The 24755-nt window shown below is 34.3% G+C and overlaps 1 protein-coding gene across 3 annotated transcripts in view; it reads right to left on the reverse strand.

The window, feature by feature from the left end:
- LOC106088649 (moesin/ezrin/radixin homolog 1) overlaps window positions 1-24755 on the reverse strand; it is a 41176-nt gene that overhangs the window by 12464 nt on the left and 3957 nt on the right. Inside the window, exons 1-4 of one of the 3 annotated variants that reach the window (XM_013254260.2) lie at window positions 13705-14041; window positions 3623-3802; window positions 3178-3303; window positions 2828-2854 (exon numbers count right to left, since the gene is read on the reverse strand). In XM_013254260.2, the coding sequence (XP_013109714.1) occupies window positions 2828-2854; window positions 3178-3303; window positions 3623-3802; window positions 13705-13770 (399 nt within the window). In that variant the 5' untranslated portion in view covers window positions 13771-14041. Of the gene's footprint in view, window positions 1-2827; window positions 2855-3177; window positions 3304-3622; window positions 3803-13704; window positions 14042-24755 lie in introns of those variants that run through there. The other 2 variants (XM_059366182.1, XM_013254264.2) reach the window with 2 other exon arrangements.

Below are 24755 nucleotides of genomic sequence, written 5' to 3' on the forward strand. Positions count from 1 at the left end.
TATTATTATTTTTTTGTAGTTTGAGAGCTATACCAGTGTGAACTTGGTAACACTTCGTGTCAGCTTCCCTGTAGATTGTTGCATTAATTTTTATTTTTAATTTTTTTTTTGTAATATTTTTTTAAACTCTTTTTTAAGTTTTTTTATTTTTTTTAATTTATTTAGTGTTATTTTTAATTTTTATTTTTTCCCATTTTTGTTTAATTTTTATTTTTAATTTTTTTTTAATTTTTATTTTTATTTTTTTTTTTATTTTTTTTTTTAATTTTTATTTTTTTTTAATTTTTGTTTTTTTAATCCTATATTTTATACCCACCACCATAGGATAGGCGGTATATTCATTTAGCCATTCCGTTTGCAACACATCGAAATATCAATTCCGACCCTACAAAGTGTATATATTTCGGTTCGTCATAAAATTCTAAGGCGATTTAACGATGTCCTTGTGTTGTAATCACTCTAGTCTTCAAAATTGATATATTGAGCTGAAATTTGGCACAAATACGTCTTTTGCTGCACGCAGTTTAAGTTTTTGAGCGGGCTAAATCGGACCATATTTGGATATAGCTGCAATAGAGACTTATCTGCCGATAAAGGGTTAAAGCCCATAAAAGTTTCATTTATTACCCGATTCCGCTTAAATTTAAACTTGTGAGTTATTTTAAGTCTCCCGATATCCGAACTAAATATGGTTCAGATTGGACTATATTTAAATATAGTTGCCATATAGACTGATCTGCCGATTAAGGGTCTGGAATCCATAAAAGCTGCATTTATTATCCGATTTCGCTGAAATTTGAAACAGTGAGTTGTTTTAAGCCTCCCGACACTCGACCTAAATATGATTTGGATCGGACTATATCTATATATAGCTGCCAAATACACCGATCTGCCGATAAAGGGTCTGAAGCCCATACATTTTTTATTTATTACCCGATTTCGCTGAAAAAGTGGGTTGTTTTAAGACTTCCGACATCCCGGTGCAAGTATGTTTCGGATTGGACTATATTTAAATATAGTTGCCATATAGACCGATATGCCGATAAAGGCTGTGAAGCTCATAAAAGCTTTATTTATCATCCGATTTCGCTGAAATTTGATTAAATGAGTTATTTTAGGCCTCCCGACATCCGACCCAAACATGATCCAGATCAGACTAATATAAATATAGCTGCCATATAGACTTATAATCGACACATTCGATAATTTCGATAGTTCAAATAATAAATATCGATACTATCGTTAATTTCCCAACACCTATATTTCAAACGAAAATGAGAGGTAAAAATGAGGAGATCGATTTATATAGAAGCAATGTCAATGCACAGACCAAATAAAACCAAGGTTAATAAAGTCAGTTGGAAGTCATGAGTGAAATCATTGTACAAAATGTTAATTTAATCGGATGAAAATTGCGCCCTCTATAGGCGCAATGTATCTTAAAAGATACATTCAGTGTCGTATTGCTTATTCTTCTTTAGTTTTGCAAAAAAAATTTTTTTCCATCGGAAAAATATCAATCGATATTCGGTCAAAAAATTAAATATCGATAGTGCCATCGATATTTTGTCAGCTCTACTCTGTACTTGTTTTTTTTCTTTTTGTTTTTTAAAATTGTAATTATTTTTTGGTAATGTTTTCATATATTTTTTTTTTTAATTTTATTAATTTTTATATATATATATATATATATATATATATATATATATATATATATATATATATATATATATATATATATATATATATATATATATATATATATATATATATATATATATATATATATATATATATATATATATATATATATATATATATATATATATATATATATATATATATATATATATATATATATATATATATATATATATATATATATATATATATATATATATATATATATATATATATATACATATATATATATATATTTTAGTTTTTAATTATTGTTTTTTTATTTAAATTTTGTTTTTAGTTGTTTTTTTATTTTTTTTTTAATTTGAACAATTTTTAAATTTTTTTCCATTGACCAACCTATTTTACTTGACCAACCTTTTTTAATTTTCTAATTTTTTTATTATTTTTTAAATTTGTTTTTTTTTTTTTTTTTAATTTGTTATTAGTTTGAATTCTTAGCTTCCTTTTTTGTCTTGTATTATTTCTAATTTTTCTCTTTTATATTTTTTTAATAATTTCTTTTTTTCCATTTTAGTGTTTTTTTTTTGTTTTAGTATTTTTACCACATTACTCTTGTTTTATTTTATTTTTTTTTTCTTTTATTTATGTTTTTATATTATTTGTTTAATTTGAAACTTGTTTTTAATATCCATTTTTCATATTTTAATTTTTTTCTTGGTTTTTATTTTTTAATCTTTTTTACCTTTTCGTTATTTTTTAATTGGATTTGTATCTATTTGTTTTTTCAATTTATCTTGTTAAATTTTTTATATTTAAATTATATAAAATCTTATCCAAATTTTATTTCTATAGAAAAAAATTTTTAGAAATAAAAAAATTTTTTCTATAAAATATTTTGTCAAAACTTCATTTCTATGGAAATTTTATCAAATTTAAATTTCTATGGAAATTTTATCAAAATTTGATTTCTATGGGCATTTTATGAACATTTTATTTCTATAGAACATTTTAAACAAACAGCCAACATTTTAAAAAATTAAAAAATTTAAAAATACATTTACAAAAAATATATCGAAAAAAACATAAAAAAACTTAGAGAAAAATAAAAAATTATATTAAAAAAAATGTAACTACAACTTTTTTTTTATCTAAATATTTGAGTGAATTTCTTTTATTTTATTACCCATGTCGAAAAAGGCATTGATCCAGTCTGTGTGCGTGCATTTAAATAGTTTTGTAAACAATTTTGGGATTGATAAAAGTGTAAAATGTAGTGGTGATTATTTAAATATAAGTCTTAAAAATAGATCACATACTCCTACCCACAAAGCTCTTAAATGTCATGAAATATTAAGGTATTTATAGCATTTCCAAATATACTAATTTTAAATCTAGCAATACGCTGTGGTTAGCGGGGAGCAATATATACCCCTATAGACTAAAAGGAAAAGAGGCGCTCTAACATAAACATTTCGTAATTTTTTATTATAGGGGCTTTTGGGGGGATTTATTGCTTGCTTAAAGACCACCCACCATATCTTCGCCATCACTGTCATCGGTTTCGTCGTTGTTGTTGGGATGACCATCTGCTGTACGTTTGTCAACGTATTTTTTTACTTTTTTCAAATATTTAATAGTCTTAAGGGCCGGTGATTCAGGCTAATATATATGAATATACACATGCAATATAAATTAAGATTAAATATATTACAAACTATTATTTCTAAGTATAGTATATAGTCAATATTTAAATTAATTTCTATGATTTTCAATCAGTCATTGAGAAAACGGTTCCCAGAAATTATTAAAATACCTTATAACAATAATCTTATAATAGTCTTAAAAGAGAACCTGTTGATAAAGTACTTCATTGCATGATTTGTGCCCATGTCATTTACTCCTCTACCCTGTCATATTCGAATTCTAATTCCAGCTTAAAGTCCATCATAATATACATATTAACGTTTTGTATTCATACCTTTTTGTATAACTTAATCCATGTCGAATCACCCTTGGAGTCGGTGTATTGAAGACCAAAGAACCATACTTCACGTAGACCGATTGTTTTGACAACTTGATCGAAGAGCTGTTTGCCGGTTGTCGTTTGCTGTATGGCAAACTCCAGCTCGGCATCCATAGTGGTAACACGGACATTTAGCTAAAAGGAAAAACGAAAAAAATATTAAATCACATTATATAAACAAATATATTTAAAATATAAAAATATTTATTTAAAATTTGTAAATATGTATAACGAAATATATGTTTATTTGTCACTCAAGTTATCTAAAGTAAGCAACAATAATTACTCTCTTATTCTCTTGGCGAGTTTTTGTTTTGCTATTACATTCTCCAATTATATGTATGCTTGATCAATTGTACAATAAAGTCCAACAAAATAATAATATTAGAAAGTTGACAACTGTCACGCTTATATGCACATGCTGCTGTGCTTTTGTTAATAATGGTGTCCAACACTGATGTAAGATATTTTTGATCAACTAGAGTTGGCGACTCACTCACACTTCCGACTCATTAACGGTGCTATTCAATTTGATAGTTTCCCTATGGCTGCTGTTTTGTTTTTGTTTTCAAAACAAACACTTTTTCGGACATTTATACAGAGAGAGAGAGAGTTGGAGAACGGCAAGTGTAATTTACTGTTACTTTTGGGCTTTCTTTGTAGCTCTCTGTTTGAGGGTATATAAACAAAACTGAATTGCACAAACGTTGAACATAGTTATAACAAAAATAACCCAGCAAAAACTTAGTAAGATCATGACGTTATTTGTAGCATTAGCATTTATAGATATATGATTACTATTAACATGTTCCGATAGAGATGAAGCGCGCCAGGCTCTACACAGCAAACTGCTAAATCCAGAGAGGATAGGTTGAGATTCAAACGGATCATACACGGGCCATGCGAAAGGAGACTATCGAGATATGGCAACAAAGGTGAAATAATAAGAAACGGGCCAGGTGGAGGCGACGTCAACTATGCTGACAAATACCTGCATTGAATGGGCAAATGCTCCTCTAGAAAATGGTTTTTTGAGAAGTTAGTGGCAGACGATGTGGAACATACACTTTTCTACTGGGAGCTCTGGCTTGAAAGACGCAGGGAATTGGATGCGATTGGCGACGTTTCGCCTGCGACAATAGTTCAGAGGATGCCAAAAGACAAAAAGAACTTGGAGGCGGTTGTGAGATACGTCGAATAAGTACTATGTAGGAAGAAAATAGACTGGGCGCTGCGGCGTAGAGTATAAATGCAGACACAACCAAGATGATATGGATAATCACCAGATATGGGGTCCACCTCGAAGTAATGCGAAAGCGGTTCCAAGATGGAATTAAAGCCCAAGGGTGACACAGGGTGTGTTTTTAGCCGGTATCGTTGATAAAGGAATACGGTATAAGGCGAGAGACGTAATCATCACATGCGAAAAACGTTTTCCCATCATGACCCGCAAAAAAATTGTTACTTGTGAATTTTAAATAATATCCAGGTGTATAAGAGAACATAACTAGAGTCAGCAAGAGAATAAATTAGAACGAAGAAATTTTGAATGCTTTATCCACGTTTAAAAATGTGTCACCGATAAATGTGCAAATAAATAAAGGGTGATTTTTTTGAGGTTAGGATTTTCATGCATTAGTATTTGACAGATCACGTGGGATTTCAGACATGGTGTCAAAGAGAAAGATGCTCAGTATGCTTTGACATTTCATCATGAATAGACTTACTAACGAGCAACGCTTGCAAATCATTGAATTTTATTACCAAAATCAGTGTTCAGTTCGAAATTTTGACAAATTTTGTTCAGCGATGAGGCTCATTTCTGGTTGAATGGCTACGTAAATAAGCAAAATTGCCGCATTTGGAGTGAAGAGCAACCAGAAGCCGTTCAAGAACTGCGCATGCATCCCGAAAAATGCACTGTTTGGTGTGGTTTGTACGCTGGTGGAATCATTGGACCGTATTTTTTCAAAGATGCTGTTGGACGCAACGTTACGGTGAATGAACACATTTCGAACCGAACACTGATTTTGGTAATAAAATTCAATGACTTGCAAGCGTTGCTCGTTAGTAAGTCTATTCATGATGAAATGTCAAAGCATACTGAGCATCTTTCTCTTTGACACCATGTCTGAAATCCCACGTGATCTGTCAAATACTAATGCATGAAAATCCTAACCTCAAAAAAATCACCCTTTACTTACTTCCTACGACATCGCCATGGAAAATTAATTCAAAGAATAATTTAGGCATCGATTAAAAATAAGTATGTAGTTGCTAAATTATTTATATAAACTAAGTAAAAAACAAACGAAAAAAATATATAAAAATAAAAACAATAATGAAAGCGAAAATTATAATAAAATATAAAAATATATATAATAAAAAAATATAACTTATAATATAAAATATAATAAATAAAAAAATAATAAATATATAATTTAAAAAAAAATAAAAAATATATAATTAAAAAAAAAAATAAAAAATATATAATTAAAAAAAAAAAAAATATATAATTAAAAAAAAAGAAATAAATAAAAAATATACAACAAAAAAAAATATATAATTAAAAAAAAAAATAAAAAATATATAATAAAAAAAAAATAAAAAATACATAATTAAAAAAAAAATAAAAAATATATAATAAAAAAAAATAAAAATATATAATTAAAAAATAAAAAATATATAATTAAAAAAAATAAAAAATATATATATATAAAAAAATATATAATTAAAAAAAATAAAAAATATATAATTACAAACAAATAAAAAATATAGAATAAAAAAATAATAACTAAAAAGTAAAAATAATTACAAAAAGTAAAAAAATAATTACAAAAAGTAAAAAAATAATTACAAAATAAAAAAATAATTACAAAAAGTAAAAAAATAATTAAAATATAATTACAAAAATAAAAGAAGAATTGAAAAATAGAAAAATAAAACAATAAGAAATAAAAAATAAAAAATAATAAATAAAGAAAAATAAAAAATAATAAATAAAGAAAAATAAAAAAATAAAACAAAAAAAATAAATAATAAAAAAAAAATAATAAAAAAAAATAAATAATAAAAAAATAAATAAATAAAAATAAAATAAATTAAAGAAACAAAAATAAATAAGTAAAAAAACATTAAAAATATTACAAAAATAATAAATAAAAATTGGAAACAAAAATATAATTAAAGAAGTTGAGACAAATTGAAAAACTTATAAACTACAAAAATAAAAATATTAACTTAAAAAGTAAAAATATTTATAAAAAGTAAAAGCAATTATAAAAATAAAAAAAAAAATTAAAAAACCAAACAATTAAAATAATTAAAAACAAGGAGCAAAATCGGCAGAAGGGTTTATATGTATCAAGATATTGATCGATTCAGACCGTATTAGACGCGTATGTTGAAGGTCATGAGAGAAGCCGTTGTACAAAATTTCTGCCAAATTGGATGAGAATTGCGCCCTCTAGAGGCACAAGAAGTCAAGATCCCAGATCGGTTTATATGGCAGCTATATCAGGTTATGTACCGATTTGCGCCATACTTAGCACAGTTATTGGTCATCATAACAAAATACATTATGCAGATTTTCAGCCAAATCGGATGAAAATTGCGCGCCCTATTGGCTGAAGAAGTCAAGATCCAAGATCGGTTTATATGGCAGCTATACCAGATTATGAACCGATTTGAATCATACCTAGCTCAGTTGTTGAAAGTGATACCAAAACACTACGTGCAAAATATCAGTCAAATCGGATGAGAATTGCGCCCTCTAGAGGCTCAAGAAGTCAAGACACAAGATCGGTTTATATGGCAGCTATATCAAAACATGGACCGATTTGAACCATACTAAGTGCAGTTGTTGGAAGTGATATCAAAACAAAAGTGCAAAATTGCAGTCAAATCGGACGAGAATTGCGCCCCCTAGAGGCCCAAAAAGTCATGATCGGTTTATATGGCAACTATATCAAAACATGGACCGATTTGGCCCATTTACAATCCCAACCGACCTACACTAATAGAAAGTATTTGTGCAAAATTTCAAGCGCCTAGTTTTACTCCTTCGAAAGTTAGCGTGCTTTCGACAGAGACGGGCGGACATGGCCAGATCAACTTAAAATTACAAGATGATCGAGAATATATATACTTTATGGGGCTCCAAACGCATATTTTAAGGTGTTACAAACAGAATGACGAAATTAGTATACCCCCATCCTATGATGGAGGGTATAAAAATTCTTAAAAGTTATATAAATAGTTAAAAGATATAAAAATTATTAAAAAAAATATAAAAAAAAATAAAAAATATAAAAATTAATAAAAAAATATAAAAAAAATAAAAAATATAAAAATTAATAAAAAAATATAAAAATAAATAAAAAAAATATATAAAAATTAAAAAAAAAAAATAAATAAAAAAAATAAATAAAAAAATATATAAAAATTAAAAAAAAATAAATAAAAAAATGTATAAAAATTAAAAAAAATTTATATAAAATATCGCAATAAAATTAAAAAAATATACAGTCGAAACCGGATAAAAATGCGTCAATTCGGTTTCACTTATCCGTAATTTTCAGTTTAGCGTAATTCGGATAAGTGAAAATAGCTTTCAGTTAAGCGATATATAAGCATAAGTACAAGCGAATTTTCATGTCATTAGGCCGTAATGGCGCATTTGCAATCTCCAACCATCCACACCAATAGGAAGAATTTGTGCAAAACATAAAGCATTTATCTAGCTAGACAGACGGACATGACCAGATCGATCCTTGTGTTCACCTCACAAGTTGCATTTGCATTAATTTTTATGAATTCTGCGCGCCACATTTGATATTGCATGCGACCAAGTGTCATTAGCAAATCGTATTAAAAATCAACTTAAACTGCTATTAAACGTTAATACTTGTCATATTTAATTTCAAAAATAGCAACTCTGATACGTACGAAAAATTTTATGTGACAAATGGATTTTGGAATAAAATATATGGCACTTTTCGATTAAATCGAGCTTTTATTTCATCGAACATCCAGCGCTCCATTCGTATCGACGTACATAAGACAAATCTTATGAATACAGAAAGTGGCAGCTAATATGACAAGTCTTATCGTGTAATAGCAGCTTTAGCTACCTAAGGCGACAACTGCATCGTAGGCAAATTTATTAAAAATACGCATTGATTGAATTCTTCAAAAATTTTATTTTCACTTTCTTTCCCTATGTAGTAAACCTTTCCCCAATATTTGTCAGTGTTGTGTAAATGGACAGACTATGGCTTCCTTTATGTTGGGTTGCCGCTTAATCTCCATAATAACGGCTATTTTTAGTTGTTACTGTCAATGGAAAAAGAGACAGAGCAAAGTGTTTTTTGTCGACTGGGATTTATTGATTTTATTTTCGGATTTTTCTTTGCCTCCCCCTTCCCCCAAACACGGGGGCATAATATTATTTGACGTCACTTTTACTTTTTAATCCAAAAAAGAATTCCACTCATCATTATTCCTTTGTTTTACACCGCGTCGTGTATTGTATTGACTGTATCATCTCAGTTGCGCGTGATTTTTGGAAAAATATCTCGCATGCGATAAGTTTTGTTTGGGTATTCTTTGATGGATATGCATACGTTTTGCTTGTCATTTTGTTTATTTTCTGCATTTAACCTAAAAACTGTTAATTGGATTTTCTTGCTAGTAGCTTTCTTTGTTGGTAGCTCTGGTGATGGTGTTGCTCGTTGGGCTCTGGTGGTGGAGAGGACGCAGAATTTTTTTATTTGTCTTTGCGTTATCTTGCTTCTTGAAATTTCAAAGAGCGTTTTTACTTAAATGTGACAAAATGTCATATTAAAAACGTTTTTCGACGTTTAGTACTCATTAACAAAATAGGTATTGGACTTAAAAAGTTCAATTCAATGACTTCAAAAAACAGTGTTTTAAATAATGTAACCAAGACTAGCGCAGTGGATGTACAAGATTCAAATAGCCGACCCAACTGGTCGTCCGAGGCTTTTGTCGAATATAACTGGTTTGGGTCTCGAGGACAAGACTGATCCAATAGTCTTCGCATGCCTGCCCCTTCACTGGCAATATCATAGGGTCATACTCTCAAGTTTATTGAGAGGCTTGGTGTGACGGATTCTAAAATTCTCACCAATGAGGAAAGAAATTCTCGGGCTCGGGGAATAGTAGATGGCCAGGGTGTACCGGTTGGGCCATGTCCTAATTCGTCCTAAGTCTCCCAAAAAATTGCGGTCAAAATGCAAAATTGCCCCTGTTCCTTAATGAAATTTTCATGGGCAAATTTGCATATTGACCGCAATTTTTTGGGAGACGAGCCGCAGTGCGATACCTCTTTGGGGAGAAGTTTTTAAATAGCATAGTGCCTCACAAATGTCGCCAGTATTATAAGTTTTTTACGATGTTCTCGCCTGGATTCGAACCCTGGCGTTCAGCATAATAGGCGTACATGCTAATTTTTAAGCTGCGTTGACCTCCTACAGATTGCAAGGACTGCGGTCACATGGTGAAAATCACTTCCCAAAGAGAACTTAGGCGAACAATAGTAACGCTTGGACCTAAAGGGAGATTTTTTGAAGGTCGTGACGGCGCCTCACATGGTCCTTCCGCTATGTTCAATGTTGGCATACTCTTTCCAACATTTTGGCCGGTATCTCATGTACAAATGCTTCAATGTTGTTTTCTAATGCATCAATTGAAGCGGGCTTGTCTGTATAGACATGAGCTTTAACATAGCCCCCTAAAAAATATTCTAAAGGCGTTAAATCACACGATCTAGGCGGCCAATTGACCGGTTCCGAACGTTAAATAAAATGTTCACCCAACTCGGCTCTCAATAAGTCCATTGTTAGGCGTGCTGTGAGGCATGTGGCAACATCTTGTTGAAACCACATGTGGTGCAAGTCAGCTGATTTTACAAAGGGAAAACAGATGATCGCGCCAATAAATCCGAATTTCAAGAGCATTGTAAAGGGGTTTAATATGAAACTACTTCATAGCAGTCCGAATACCTTCTTTTACAAGGGGCATTACACTGAAAAACTTGTTGTCCTAATTTTAAAGATTGGAGCCAAACATAGGCAAACTTAATTTAAAGATGATTAATTTTCCTACTTTTTAAGGAAAAATTTCCTTTGGTGAAAGATATTTTCCTTCATATCAAGGATTTTTTTTTAAATGATATGTTAATAAATCCTTAACTTTGCGTCTTGTTGTTAAAGACAAAAATCTAAAAAAGACTGCGATTCCTGATACATTTATTGGAGGTCATAGAATAAATCATTGGGTAAAATTTCTGCCACATCGGATAAGAATTGGGCCCTCAAGAGGCTCAAGAAGTCAAATCGGGAGATCGGTTTATGTGGCAGCTACATATAGCCAAACATAGACCGGTTTGTCACATTTAGAATCTCAACTGACCAGCATAGATAAGAGATATTTGTGCAATATTTCAGGCGCCTAGCTTTACTCCTTCGAAAGCTGTGTCGAAAGAACACACATAGACAGACAAAGGATACATGGCAGGACACCTCAGTTATGGTATATGGGCATAACCACCGCAGAAAATTTTTCAGATGTTCACGCAGGAATTTAAAACTCAGGCGTTCGGTGCCATACAATATAAAATTTAATTTAAATTAAATTGTTTTAAATTAAAAAATTAATTGATTAAATCATTTTTTTAATTAAAATATTAATTGATTCAATAATTTTTTTGATTAAAAAATTAATTGATTTTATAATTTTTTAATCGAATATAAATTTTTTCAAATAACAGCCGTGATGAAATTTTTACCATTTTCCATTAAAAATAATATTTAATTCAATTAATTTTTTAATTGAACCTGAAATTTTGTTTAATCACAATCGTGATTGCAAAAAAAAATTGCAAATTTTGCCCATGAAAATTCCACTAAGGAACAGGGTCAAACTTCTCACATATCAATGAGTGCAGTCCGATTCAAGTTTAAGCTCAATGATAAGGGGCCTTCTTTCTATAGCCTAGTCCGAACGGCGTGCCGCAGTGCGACACCTCTTTGGAGAGAAGTTTTAGATGGCATAGTACCTCACAAATGTTGCCAGCATTAGGAGGGGAAAACCAGCGCTGAAAATTTTTTCTGATGGTCTCGCCAGGATTCGAACCCAGGCGTTCAGCGTCATAGGCGGACAGCTAACCTCTGCGCTACGGTGGCCTCCAATCATGATTGAACATTTTGTAATTTTCAATTAGAAGAATAATTGATTCAATAATTTTTTTAATCGAATATTAATAAATTTTCAAATATGGTGCCTAACTAAATTCAATAAAAAAAAGATTCTAAAGACCCGAACGTCTCACATTTCGACAAATCTATGGTAATACCATGGCAGCCGGTTCTACGTGCAGGATTAACCCGTCAATTGGGTCAATTAAAAAATTTAATTGATCTAATAAAAATTTTAAAAAATTCTATCATTTTTTTTAATTGAATATGCAATTTCTATAGTTTAACATTTTTCAGTAACTTTTTTCAAAAACAGTGATTGCACAACTTTTCTTCCAATTCAGATCACAATTGAAGCTTCTTGGGGCCGTAAAAGACTAATCGGGAGACCGGTTTAATAGGAGCTATCTCGGGTTGATTACACGGATGTTGGTCAGTCATAAAAGGCACTACTAGCAAAATTTCAGTCTAATCGGATAACAATTGCCACTACCAGTGGCTTAGGTTTTCAAATCGGGAGTTCGGTTTATATGGAGTTATATCAGGTTATAGACTGATTTGGTCGTACTTGGCATAGTTGTTGGAAGTTATAACGGAACATCGCATGACAAATTTCAGTCAAATCGGATGAAAATTCAGGCTTCCAAGGACTCAAGAAGTCAAATCGGGAGATCGGTTTATATGGGAGCTATATCAAGTTCTTGACCCATTTGAACCGTACTTGGCACAGTTGTTGGAAGTCAAGACAAAGGGCTACATGGAAAATTTGCAGGGGTCCAACATTTCAAACCGGGAGATTGGAAGCTATATCCAAAGCTGAACCGATATTTGAAATCCCCAAAGACCTACATCAAAAATAAGTATCTGTATAAAATTTCCAGTTAATATATACCTCCATCTTGTGGTGGAGGGCATAAAAACGGATTGACTCCTTGATAAAGGATATACAAATTTTAAAAGGTACTAAAAATAAATGGTACTAAATTAAATTTCCCATGAACATTCCATTAAGGAACAGGGGATACTTCTCTCAAATCAATGAGTGCAGTCCATTTGAGTTTTAAGCTCAATGATAAGGGGCCTCCTTTGAGTCCGAACGGCGTGACGCATAGCTTCACCACTTGGTAGAAAAGTTTTAACATGGCAGGATACCATACAAATGTAGGGGGTAACCTACCTACGACTGAGTTCGAATCCTGGCGTAAACATCAGAAAAAAATTTACAGCGGTGGTTATCCCCTCCTAATGTTGGGACATCTGCGATTTGAAAAAATGATATGGCAGCCATGTAAAAACTTCTCCCCAAAGAGGTGTCACTCTGCTGTAAGCCGTTCGGACTCGGCTATTAAAAGGAGGTCTCTTATCATTGAGCTTAAACTTGAATCAGACTGCACTCATAGTAAGGGGATAACCACCGCTGAAAATTTTTGTTGATGTTTAAGCAAGGATTTGAACCCAGGAGTCATAGGAGGATATGCTAACCTCTGCGCCAAGATGGCCTCCGTGGCTCAAAGAAAAACACAGAATATCGTACTTGGAAAGATTCTTTTTTACCAACCACCATAGGAGGGTTGCTACACAAAAGGATCTTCCGAAAGTTTCACCAAAATTAGATTTTTATAAAAAATTTCACAAACTTTAGGATGTCTTAAAGAATTCAATAGTTGGTCAGTAGAGAAAAAATTTTAGTAGGCTAATATGAAATGTTTGTACTTGGTGTGGTATATAAAATTCAGTTGTTAATTTCCTTAATTTTTGTAGTTTTTTTTTTCGTTTATTATTTCATATTTTTATCACTTCACATTTTCCACAACTAACCGTTTTTGTTTTCAAACTGGCACTATAACGCCGAAGTCGTATTCGATTATCTGACGATACAACCATTTGGTCGAAATGATTTTTAAACAAATTCAAAATTTTCACAACGTTTTCGTATTAAAGGTTTTCACAACTTGGTGTCAAAACCGACAACTTTGTTTTAAGCGTCCCTCGGAGCAAAAAAGATTTGGGTAAAAAAGATTTCTGAATATTGCTCAACAAAAAACAACGTTGAAGTAAAACAATTCAATAACTAGGAGGGGGTTAGAGGCCAAAAATCTATTTTCCGGTAAAATTCACACTTTATTGTTAAACGAGAGCTCAATGGTGACTAAAAACCAAAAACAAGTCAGCGACCGACACTGATTGTTGTTAACAAACAACAAAAAGAGAAAACTACCGTAGAAAAGAAATGGAAAACTGAAACTAACACCAGACGATAAAAAGAAAAACAACGGAATAGAACATTCTGTCTACACTGCTACCTATTTTCACCATTCCTGTGCGTTTTTCCTCACTACACTAAAGCTACTCTGTTGTTGTTGTGGATTTTTGTTACCAATTTCTCAAATACCCTCCAACGAATGCACCACACCTACAATTATTGTTCCATTATAGACAAAACCAAGCAGAACAACAAAATGAAATGGCCTATTATTGGTGGCGGCACTAGTGATTAGTTGGTAGTAGAGGACTACCGGTAACCAATATTGTATAGGGGGTAGAGAAGGTAGAGTGCTGTTGGTGGATGATGAGGATGGCCTAGAACAAAATACCAATGTGTAAAGAAACAAGGCAAAAGTGGTAATGGTGGAGCCATAACAATACTAATGGACACATAAACAAACAGTTAACACTGGGACTGGTAGTTCGAAACGACTTCGAAGTGAGTTACGCGTTAATAATGACAAAAGACTTCATGACATACAAAAAAAATTACTGAAAGGAAAAAATTTTTTCCCCGCTCAACGGAGCCTGGCTGTGTTTTCAAGGCAAAGAAGGAACTTTTCGATTTCCTCCAAGTGAAGGATCTGGTTAACGATCGGATTTTCGAACATGAGTGGAACTCTGTAGAGGGCCCACCCATACAAATGATAAACTGCGAGTATAGAGGAGACACTAAAGTCCTTCTTTGACTAAAAGTAAAAGATTTTCCCCGCTCAACGGAGCCTGGCTGTGTTTTCAAGGCAAAGAAGGAACTTTTCGATTTCCTCCAAGTGAAGGATCTGGTTAACGATCGGATTTTCGAACATGAGTGGAACTCTGTAGAGGGCCCACCCATACAAATGATAAACTGCGAGTATAGAGGAGACATCTTTACGCTGCGTTTTGCGTCGGCGGATTGTGTTGATACCGTCAAAGAGCTTGTCAGAGATGTCCGTGAAGATAAATTTAAATATAACTTAACCAAGACACAAACCTGACATTTTAACAGAGCTATGTTAAGTGATGAACAGAGCACTGTTAACTAATTTTCACACTTGCTAAAGAATTTATCTATAACTATAAAATGCTTAATAACAGCTAAACCCTCAAACCTCTATGCCAACAATATTTTTTGAAGACCTATATGACCCATTTTTAAAACGGCAATGCAGTGCTCTTGTCATAGCTAGGTGATACAAACTAATACCAGAATTACCCCCTACCAAGAGCTATTAGAATCAGAAGTTCCCATATTCAAATTGTATTTCAAATCGGAGAAATTTCGCCCCAAAAGTTATATTTGAATTTAACACAATGGCCCACTGTGCTGGACAGGTCATAGATAGGTGATACAAACTAATACCAGAATTAGCCCCTACCAAGAGCTATTAGAACCAGAAGTTCCCATATTCAAATTGTATTTCGAATCGGAGATATTGTGCTTTGTTTATCACTTAACATAGCTCTGTTAAAATGTCAGGTTTGTGTCTTGGCTAAGTTATATTCAAATTTATCTTCACGGACATTTGTCAGAGAAATTCACGTTCCCTGGGAGGACGCAAAGCTCGACCTGGTGAGAAAGATGGATATCCCCCAATTCACAAAGGCGACGGTCTTCATAAAGGGATGAGGCAGTAAATTTGCGATGGAACGTATGTTGGGATTCTTGGGCAAGCAAAACCAAGGTTTGGTCGCATAGAAGTGGGAGGTCTTCCACAGGCAGGAGAAGGAGGAAGGAACTCTCCTTGAGGTTGGCATTGATCAAATCTCCGTGACGAGTTTGGCTAAGACTAAAGGCATGGCGCACTACGGGAGCAAAGCTGTCTCAAGATTGGGAAGACTTGGATAGGCAGAAATTCTCTTTTTGAGACATCAGGCCGTACAGTGGCAGGTGACTTAATACCGCCCAACGAACAGGGGGCTGACAACGAGGTCTTTCACAGGCAGGAGAAGGAGCAAGGAACTCTCCTTGTGGTTGGCATTGATCAAATCTCCGTGACGAGTTTGGCTAAGACTAAAGGCATGGCGCACTACTGGGAGCAAAACTGTCTTTCAAGATTGGAAAGACTAAGATAGGCAGATATTCTCATTTTGAGACATCAGGCCGTACAGTTGCAGGTGACTCAACACCGCCCAACGAACAGGGGGCTGATAAAGAGACAATCACGGACTCTCTTAATGGAAAGACTAGGACAAGCAAAGATCCTAATACTAAAATATCAGGCAATGCAGTGGCGAGAGACCCAGCACAGCCTAACAAACGGGGACCCGACGATGGACCCATCAACGTTTTCAAAATTCGGAATACTGGGAAAGGGTAAAGATTCTAATATTGAAACATTATGCAGCGACAAGAGTCTCAATGCAACCCAAGAAAAAGGGTTGCATTGATTTGGAAGACTAAGATAGGCAAAGATCCTAGTATTGAAACATCAGGCAGTACAGGGAATGGAAACCCAATACAGCCTAACGAACAGGGACCCGATGATGGAACCATTACCGACTTTATAAAGAGTCGGAAGACTAGACTAGGCAAAGAACCTAAAACAATGACATCAGACAGTGCAGTGACAGGAAAGTCAATGTAGTCTAAAGAACAGGGAGCAGACGATGAGATCATTGCCCTTATGGCTATTGATATGTTATCATTGATATGTGAGAAGTTTGCTCCTGTTACTTAGTGGAATGTTCATGGGCAAAATTTGCATTTTTGGATGGGGGTATAGTAACTTCGTCATTCCGTTTGCTACATATCGAAATATTGCTCTGAGACTTAATACATTCTAGATCATCTTGACATTCTAAATTGATTTAGTCATGAGACATCCTTTGGATCCGGTTAAGAATTGAGCAGTAGGCGGACTTTTGAAGCGCCGTCCACCAGGCCACAACACCATACAGCTTTATAGGTCTGACAACTGCAGTATATACCCAATGCCTGACACGTAGTCTAAACCGCCAACTTTTGCCAATGGTTCTCTTGCAGGTGTATAGGGCAAAAGTGACCTTTCTTGCCCTTTCCAAAATGGTAAATCAATTTCCTGTCCAGCAAAACACCCAGGTATTTTGCGCTTTCTGTAAATGTAGCATTCTCTCCACCCAAGCAGACAGGTGCCACTGTAGGCAACTTGTAACTGCTGCTGAAAAGAACTACTTCTGTCATGCGCGGATTTATACCTAGACCATTTTCGGTAGCCCACTTCGCTGTTGCACGTAGAGCTTTCTGAAGTATATCTCCTAGAGTGCTAACCGCAATTGCCACGCCACACACACATTTTTCTTCGAGAGACAATAACATATTGTTAATGGCTATATTCCTAAGAAGAGGAGAGGTGTTCCTCTGCTGACCCATCTTTTTAGATCCACAGATCCCAAGCCTGCCGTATAGCATCTATTAGTAAGTAAGTCATTAATAAACTTTCTTACGGTAGAGTTGATGCCTAGAAACTCCAACTCCTTCATGATTGACGTCGGTTTTACATTATTGAAAGCACCTTTAAGGTCAAGAAATGCTACCATTGTATATTCCTTGACAGCAAGAGAACCCTCTATGAAGCCGACTAGGTCGTGGAAGGCTATTTCAGTGGACTTGTCTTTACTAAATATATGAATGCCGCTGCCGCGATAGGTGATCTCCAGGGATCTTTGCCCTTAGCTAAGTTTCTATCAACCTCTCAAGAGTCTTCAGCATAAAGGATGCCAGACTAATGGGACGAAAATCATTCGCCTTCGTGTCGTAGGGTCTTCCTGCCTTCGGAATGAAAATGATCTTCGTGTCCCTCCATCCCACGGGTATATATGACATTCTGATACAAGCAGAGTATATCTTCCAAGGCCGGGTAACCAGTCTATCAGACACAGCTTGTAATTCAACCGGTGATGCATCATCAGGGCCTGGCGACTTAAAGAAGTCGAAACTTCTTATCGCCAGACAAAATTTCCCCTATAGCCTCCGACGAATGCAGCATACCAGTGACAATCTCTTCTGGCGCCATGTTGTCCGTGGAAGAACTCCTGTTTAGAGGAGTTTTGGGGTTGGGGGCCCGCTGGGTACTTGGAGCCTAATTTTAATACCATATTCGTTTTCTGGTCTCAAATACCTTTCATTTGATACCCTTATTGTGCCCATCGGACCAATTTCGGATATGGGTGGCGTTTTTGGGGTAAGGGGGAGGGTCCGCCTCCACCCGATATCTAAAAATATATATAGCCTATGTTTCCGTCCAGACAAACGTACACAATCTTTGAAAATTTTAAGAAAATCGGTTCAGCAAAGTATCATATAGTCATAACGGTGTTTTTAAGGGGTGGCGTGATCTGATTTTGTATGCCAGATTCGAAATCTACTCCCGAATACCTTTCATTTGAGCCCCATATTGAAATGAATGTCAAATATGCCTGTTTGGAAGAGTTTTGGGATTAGGGCGGCCCGATATTAATACCACATTCGTATTCTAGTCTCCAATACCTTTCATTTGATACCTATATTGTCTCGACCGGTCCACTTTTGATTTTGGGATGTGTTTTTGGCATAAGGGGGAGGGTCCGTCCCCCTTCCGATACCGAAAAATTATATAGCCTATGTTTCCTTCCAGACCAACCTACACAATATGCGAAAATTTCAAGAAAATCGGTTCTGCTGTTTTTCAGTCTATACGGAACATACAAACAGAGTTTCATATATCCGTGATTGGCTAATGTGCCCATTTTGGGTGTTTTTGTGGGGGTGGGATGACCCCCTATACCTCAAGATGAATTTGTATGCCAGATTCGTTATCTACTCCCGCATACTTTTCATTTGATACCCATATTGTCCTTATCGGTCCACTTTTGATTTTGGGTGGTGTTTTTGGGGTAACGGTAGAGGGTCCGCCCCTTCCGTTATCAATAAATTATAAAGCCTATTCATACTTCCTGACCATATTCGTAATCTACTCCCGAATACCTTTCATTTGAGTCCCATATTGTCATGATCGTCAAATACACCTATTTTAACTGGTTTGGGGCTGGAGCGGCCCCCAGGTACTTGCACCCAACTTTTATTATGAAATTCGTACTCTACCCTTGAATACCTTTCATTTGAATCCCATATTGTCCCGATCGGTCCACTTTTATTTTTAGGTAGTACTTTTGGGGTAAGGGGGAAGGTCCGCTCCCCTCCCGATATCAAAAAATTATATAGCCTATGTTTCCTTCCAGATCAACCTACACAATCTGTGAAAATTTCAAGGTAATCGGTTCAGCCGTTTTTGAGTCTATACGGAACAAACAAACAAACCGATAAACATACAAACAAACACAAATTGAATTTTATTGGGTTGCCCAAAAAGTAATTGCGGATTTTTCATATAGTCGGCGTTGACAAATTTTTTCACAGCTTGTAACTCTGTAATTGCATTCTTTCTTCTGTCAGTTAACCCAATATATTGGGTTGCCCAAAAAGTAATTGCGGATTTTTTAAAAAAAAAGTAAATGCATTTTTAATAAAACTTAGAATGAACTTTAATCAAATATACTTTTTTTACACTTTTTTTCTAAAGCAAGCTAAAAGTAACAGCTGATCACTGACAGAAGAAAGAATACAATTACAGAGTCACAAGCTGTGAAAAAACTTGTCAACGCCGACTATATGAAAAATCCGCAATTACTTTTTGGGCAACCCAATATATAAGATTCAATAAGCACCTCATCCCTTTCGTTGACATCCGAACTTACCCTCACAGAAGCAGCTTCAACCAGCGACTTAAGGTTTGAAGGCGGCAACTCTGAATCGTGTGCCATATATAGGGAAGCCTGCCAGTAATGAGACTTGTTTATTTCAAGGCTGGCTACTACTAAATCTTCAGTACTTAGTGACGGAAGAAGAAAAACATTTAGATTACTCTTTGCGAGAAAACAGGTTCTGTGTCTCCCATTCCCCGTACTCTTAAGAAGTTAAAATCCCGAAATTCTTAGTCGATGAATAATTGAGTAAACATGTTGCGTTCTTCTTCTTTTAGTTTTGTCATTCAAATTGAATGATGACACCATATGTTTTAATAAACAGTGATAGCAAGAGGAGATAAGATTAGATGCTAAGCTAGGCATCTGGGGATAACATTTTCTCCATACAAACTATGCGACAAAAATCCGCTTAATGGGTAAATAAAACACCCCAATTATAAATCAATTAACCCGATTGTAGGGTACAAGCGGTGAATCAATAAAGTCAAGGAAGACAAAACATGATTGACGCCTGACCAATATGGAATAAAAAAAACTAAAAAAAAACGTTAAGAAAACAATGTAGAAGCCAAAGTAGTCAACAAAAGCAGTTAGGTACACTCACCGATGTGTGTGCGTTTTTTCGCTTTTTAAATAAACCATGAATAATGTTTGCTTAGTTAGAAAAAAAAACCCATAAGGTAGGTACAAGGACAGTGGTAGCGTGGGAAGGACACCATCGCTCAACTATAAGCACTCTAAAAATATTTCCTCTAAAAAGCAACAAATTTCACATTAACCTAATATCGACCATAGATAGTAGACGTCTCAGACGATTTCAGCGAAAAGTGCTTTCACTTTCTTACAAAAGAAACATTAAACGTTTGTCATTTTCTTAGTTTAGTGGGTCAAAACCACATTGAGATTAAGAATCTACACATACATATACACATTGCACACCCCACAAATAAAACACCTTTGAGGCGGCAACATTCTTCTCCACGATTTGTTTGTTTACATTACGTGTAGAACGCCACCCCCACCCCCAACACATTTTCAATCAGAGGAAGGTAGGCGAACGGACAGACAGGCGGATGAATGGAAAATATCCCCATCCAACAATTAACAGGCCGTTGGAAATAATAAACAATCGCACTATTTAATATAGTGGTGACTCAGCGGGCGCAGTAAATTTTTAGTGCATTGAATTTAGTGCTTGATTGGCGTACTTGGCTGCAACAGATCACGTGGGGGGCTTTGAGTGTTTGGGCAGCAGTTTAAGTGGTAAAATACAGAAGGATGTTATGGAGGCAATTGATTGTTGTTGCTTTGATTAGTCATCTTTGGAAATGACAAGAAGAATCGCAACAACTGCCAATTGTTTAGATTGTCGACATTGCACTCTAAATCAGTTTTAGAAGTTGTTTTTGAAATTGAAGTAAACAAAATTGCAAAAGTCGAAAGCTATCACTCTGTAAACATGGCAAAAATAAAGATATTTTAGATCCAAGTTAGAAAAAACAAGTAAGAGCGGAGCCAAGTTCGGTCGGGCCGAATCTTAAATACGAATCACGAATCGCATTTGTCAAGATCTTTGCGCGGTATCTCTTTTTAGGCAAACAAAGAATAATGCATGAGAATTGTTATGCTATTGGAGTTATAGTACGATTCGGACCATAAATGAATTGAATGTAAAAGACCATAGTAGAAGTTATTGGGTTGCCCAAAAAGTAATTGCGGATTTTTTAAAAGAAAGTAAATGCATTTTTAATAAAACTTAGAATGGACTTTAATCAAATATACTTTTTTTACTTTTTTTCTAAAGCAAGCTAAAAGTAACAGCTGATAACTGACAGAAGAAAGAATGAAATTACAGAGTCTCAAGCTTTTTGGGCAACCCAATATATTTCATTCTATTGGGATAAGAATTGCACTTTGTAGGGGCTCAGGAAGCATAATCGTGAGATAGGTTTATATAGGGAGCTGCATCAGGCTATAGATCGATTCAGACCATATTGGACACGTATATTGAAGGTCATGGGAGAAGACGTAGTACAACATTTCAGACAAATCGGCTAAGAATTGCGCCCTCATTATCCCAGATCGGTTTATATGGCAGCTATATCAGGTTATGCATAGATTTAAACCATACTTAGCGCAGTTATTGGAAGTAATAAAAATCACTTTATGCTAAATTTCTGCCAAATCTGATAGGAATAGCGCCCTCTAGTACCTCAAAAAGTCAAGATCCAAGATCGATTTATATGGCAGCTATATCAGTTTATAGAATTATTAGAATCATACTTAGCGCAGTTGTTGGAAGTCATAACAAAACACTTTATGTTAAATTTCAGCCAAATCGGACAAGAATAGCGCCCTCTAGTATCTCAAGAAGTCAAAATCTAAGATCGATTTATATGGATTTATAGAATGATTAGAACCATACTGACCACAGTTTTTGGAAGTCATTACAAAACACTTCATGCAAATTTTCAGCCAAATTAGATGAGAATTGCGCCCTCTAGTGGTTTAAGAAATCAAGATTTAAGATCGGTTTATATGGCAGCTATATCAAGTTACGGACCGATTTAGACCATTCATAGCACAACTGTTGGAGGTCATAACAGAACACCTCATGTAAAATTTTAGCCAAATCGGATAGAAATTGCAACCTCTAGAGGCTCCAGAAGTCAAGACCCCAGATCTGTTTATATGACAGCTATATCAGGTTATAGACCGATTTCATCCATACTTGGCACAGTTGTTGAAAGTTTTAACAAAACGACTCATGCAAAATTTCAGCCGAATCGGATAGGAATTGCGCCCTCTAGTGGCTCAAGAAGCCTAGATCCAAGATCGCTTTATATGGCAGCTATATCAAAACATGGACCGATATGGCCCACTTACAATCCCAACCGACCTAATAAGAAGTATGTGTGCAAAACTTCAAGCGGTAAGCTTTACTCCTTCGAAAGTGCTTTCGATAGACAAATGGACGGACGGACGTGGCTAGATCGACATAAAGTTTCATGACGATCAAGAATATGGGATCTTAGAAGAATATTTCGAGGAGCTACAAACAGAACGACGAATTAGTATACCCCCATCCTATGGTGGAGGGTATAAAAATGCAGCAATCAAAAAAAAAAAACGCATGCTTTATAGTGGCCTCCATTAGAGAAAACATAGTATTTGGCCAACCGATGATATCGAACATATGGGGCGATCAAAGTACCAGTGCTTGAAAAGCTAAGAAGGAATCTGCTAAAGTGGTTGTGACAGTAAACGGAGATAAAGCCAAGCTATGAGAGTCCATTTATAAGGCACTACTTTTTGAAATGCTAAATCATTTTATAATGCGATTATCATATCATTCTTCAAAACTAAAACACTAACAAAACCATTTAATCAAACCATGCTAAATGCTACAATTAAACTGAAATGGAATAAAACTCTACAGAAGCAGCAACAAATCGATGACGGCACCGATAAAAGTTGAATATTATTTAGAAATGACGTAAATACACAATGCCACTTAAAAAACAAAAAACAGGTGGGACTTTGTTTTTATGATGGTTGTATTTTTTTTTTTTGTTTCTTTGATAAATCTAAGATATAGATTGCTAACGCTATGGCCATTAAATTTTTTCTTGCGACAATTTAAGGAAGTCTTTAGTCAGCTTTAGTATATGGTGGCAAAACTTAAGTACGTCAATAATTATTGATGGACATGGGTCGCTCAAGCTATCATTTATCAATGGTAATAGATCTTTGGCACGCAAGTACAGGCGAACCTCAATGCCACGTATGAGATAATAGAGTTTTGGCAAAAACCCTAACCTAACCGTGGCGTTTTAATACATGCACCTACCCACCTACCTAGTCAACTAACTAGCCCACAATATGTGTTGATGAAACTTTGGTTGGCGGCAAGTGTTATCTTCATGAAACGCGACATGTTTGCACACTTTTTAATTATCTTGCATGCGCAACATACAACAGACGTTAAAAAAAAATTGCCAAAAATTAAAAAAAAAACATTATCATAAGACAACAACAAATAAATTTAAAGCAAAGTACATGCACATTTAATATATATGTGTGTGTGGTATAAAAACAGCAACGACATCAATTTGCATTTCTGATGTGTTTTTTGGCAAATGTTATAGCATGGAAATGTGAAGACTATGGTCTATTTGAAACCCTATTTGAGTGTATTCAATAGAAATGCAATAAATGTATTTGTTTTTTTTTTATATAAAATCCATGCATAAATGTCTCTTTAACAACAAGTCACGCGCCATTTCTTTTCTGTTTTGTTTTTTTTTTTTTTTGCAAAAATAGTGACATATTTTTAAGGTGAGTTATGACGACAGCAATGTCTTGCATAACGCTTTATTATAAATTATTCAATATTAACACTTGAGTAATGAATTAAATAAAAAACAATCTTTTATTTGAAATAACAATACGTCGATAGAGATAAGATAGCCCCATTTCTCCCTGACATGTTTGTCAAACGTAATACACCAAATATTTGTTAAAAATTGATAACAAATCAAAAATATATATATTGATAAAGAATTGGCATGGCCAAAGGTGTTTCCTGTCAAAAGCAAGATAGAATAAAAAATTGACCCCAGGTTTATATAACATAGGTATAAAAAAGTTGCAGGATCCGTTTGGAAGAGCCTTTTTATACCCTCCACCATACGATAGGGGGTATACTAATTTCGTCATTCTGTTTGTAACTACTCGAAATATTCGTCTAAGACCCCATAAAGTATATATATTTTTGATCGTCGTGACATTTTATTTTGATCTAGCCATGTCCGTCCTTCTGTCCATCCGTCTGTCTGTCGAAAGCACGCTAACTTTCGAAGGAGTAAAGCTAGCCCCTTGACATTTTGCACAAATACTTG

The sequence above is a fragment of the Stomoxys calcitrans genome, chromosome 4, assembly GCF_963082655.1.
Source record: "Stomoxys calcitrans chromosome 4, idStoCalc2.1, whole genome shotgun sequence".
Classification (NCBI taxonomy): domain Eukaryota; kingdom Metazoa; phylum Arthropoda; class Insecta; order Diptera; family Muscidae; genus Stomoxys; species Stomoxys calcitrans.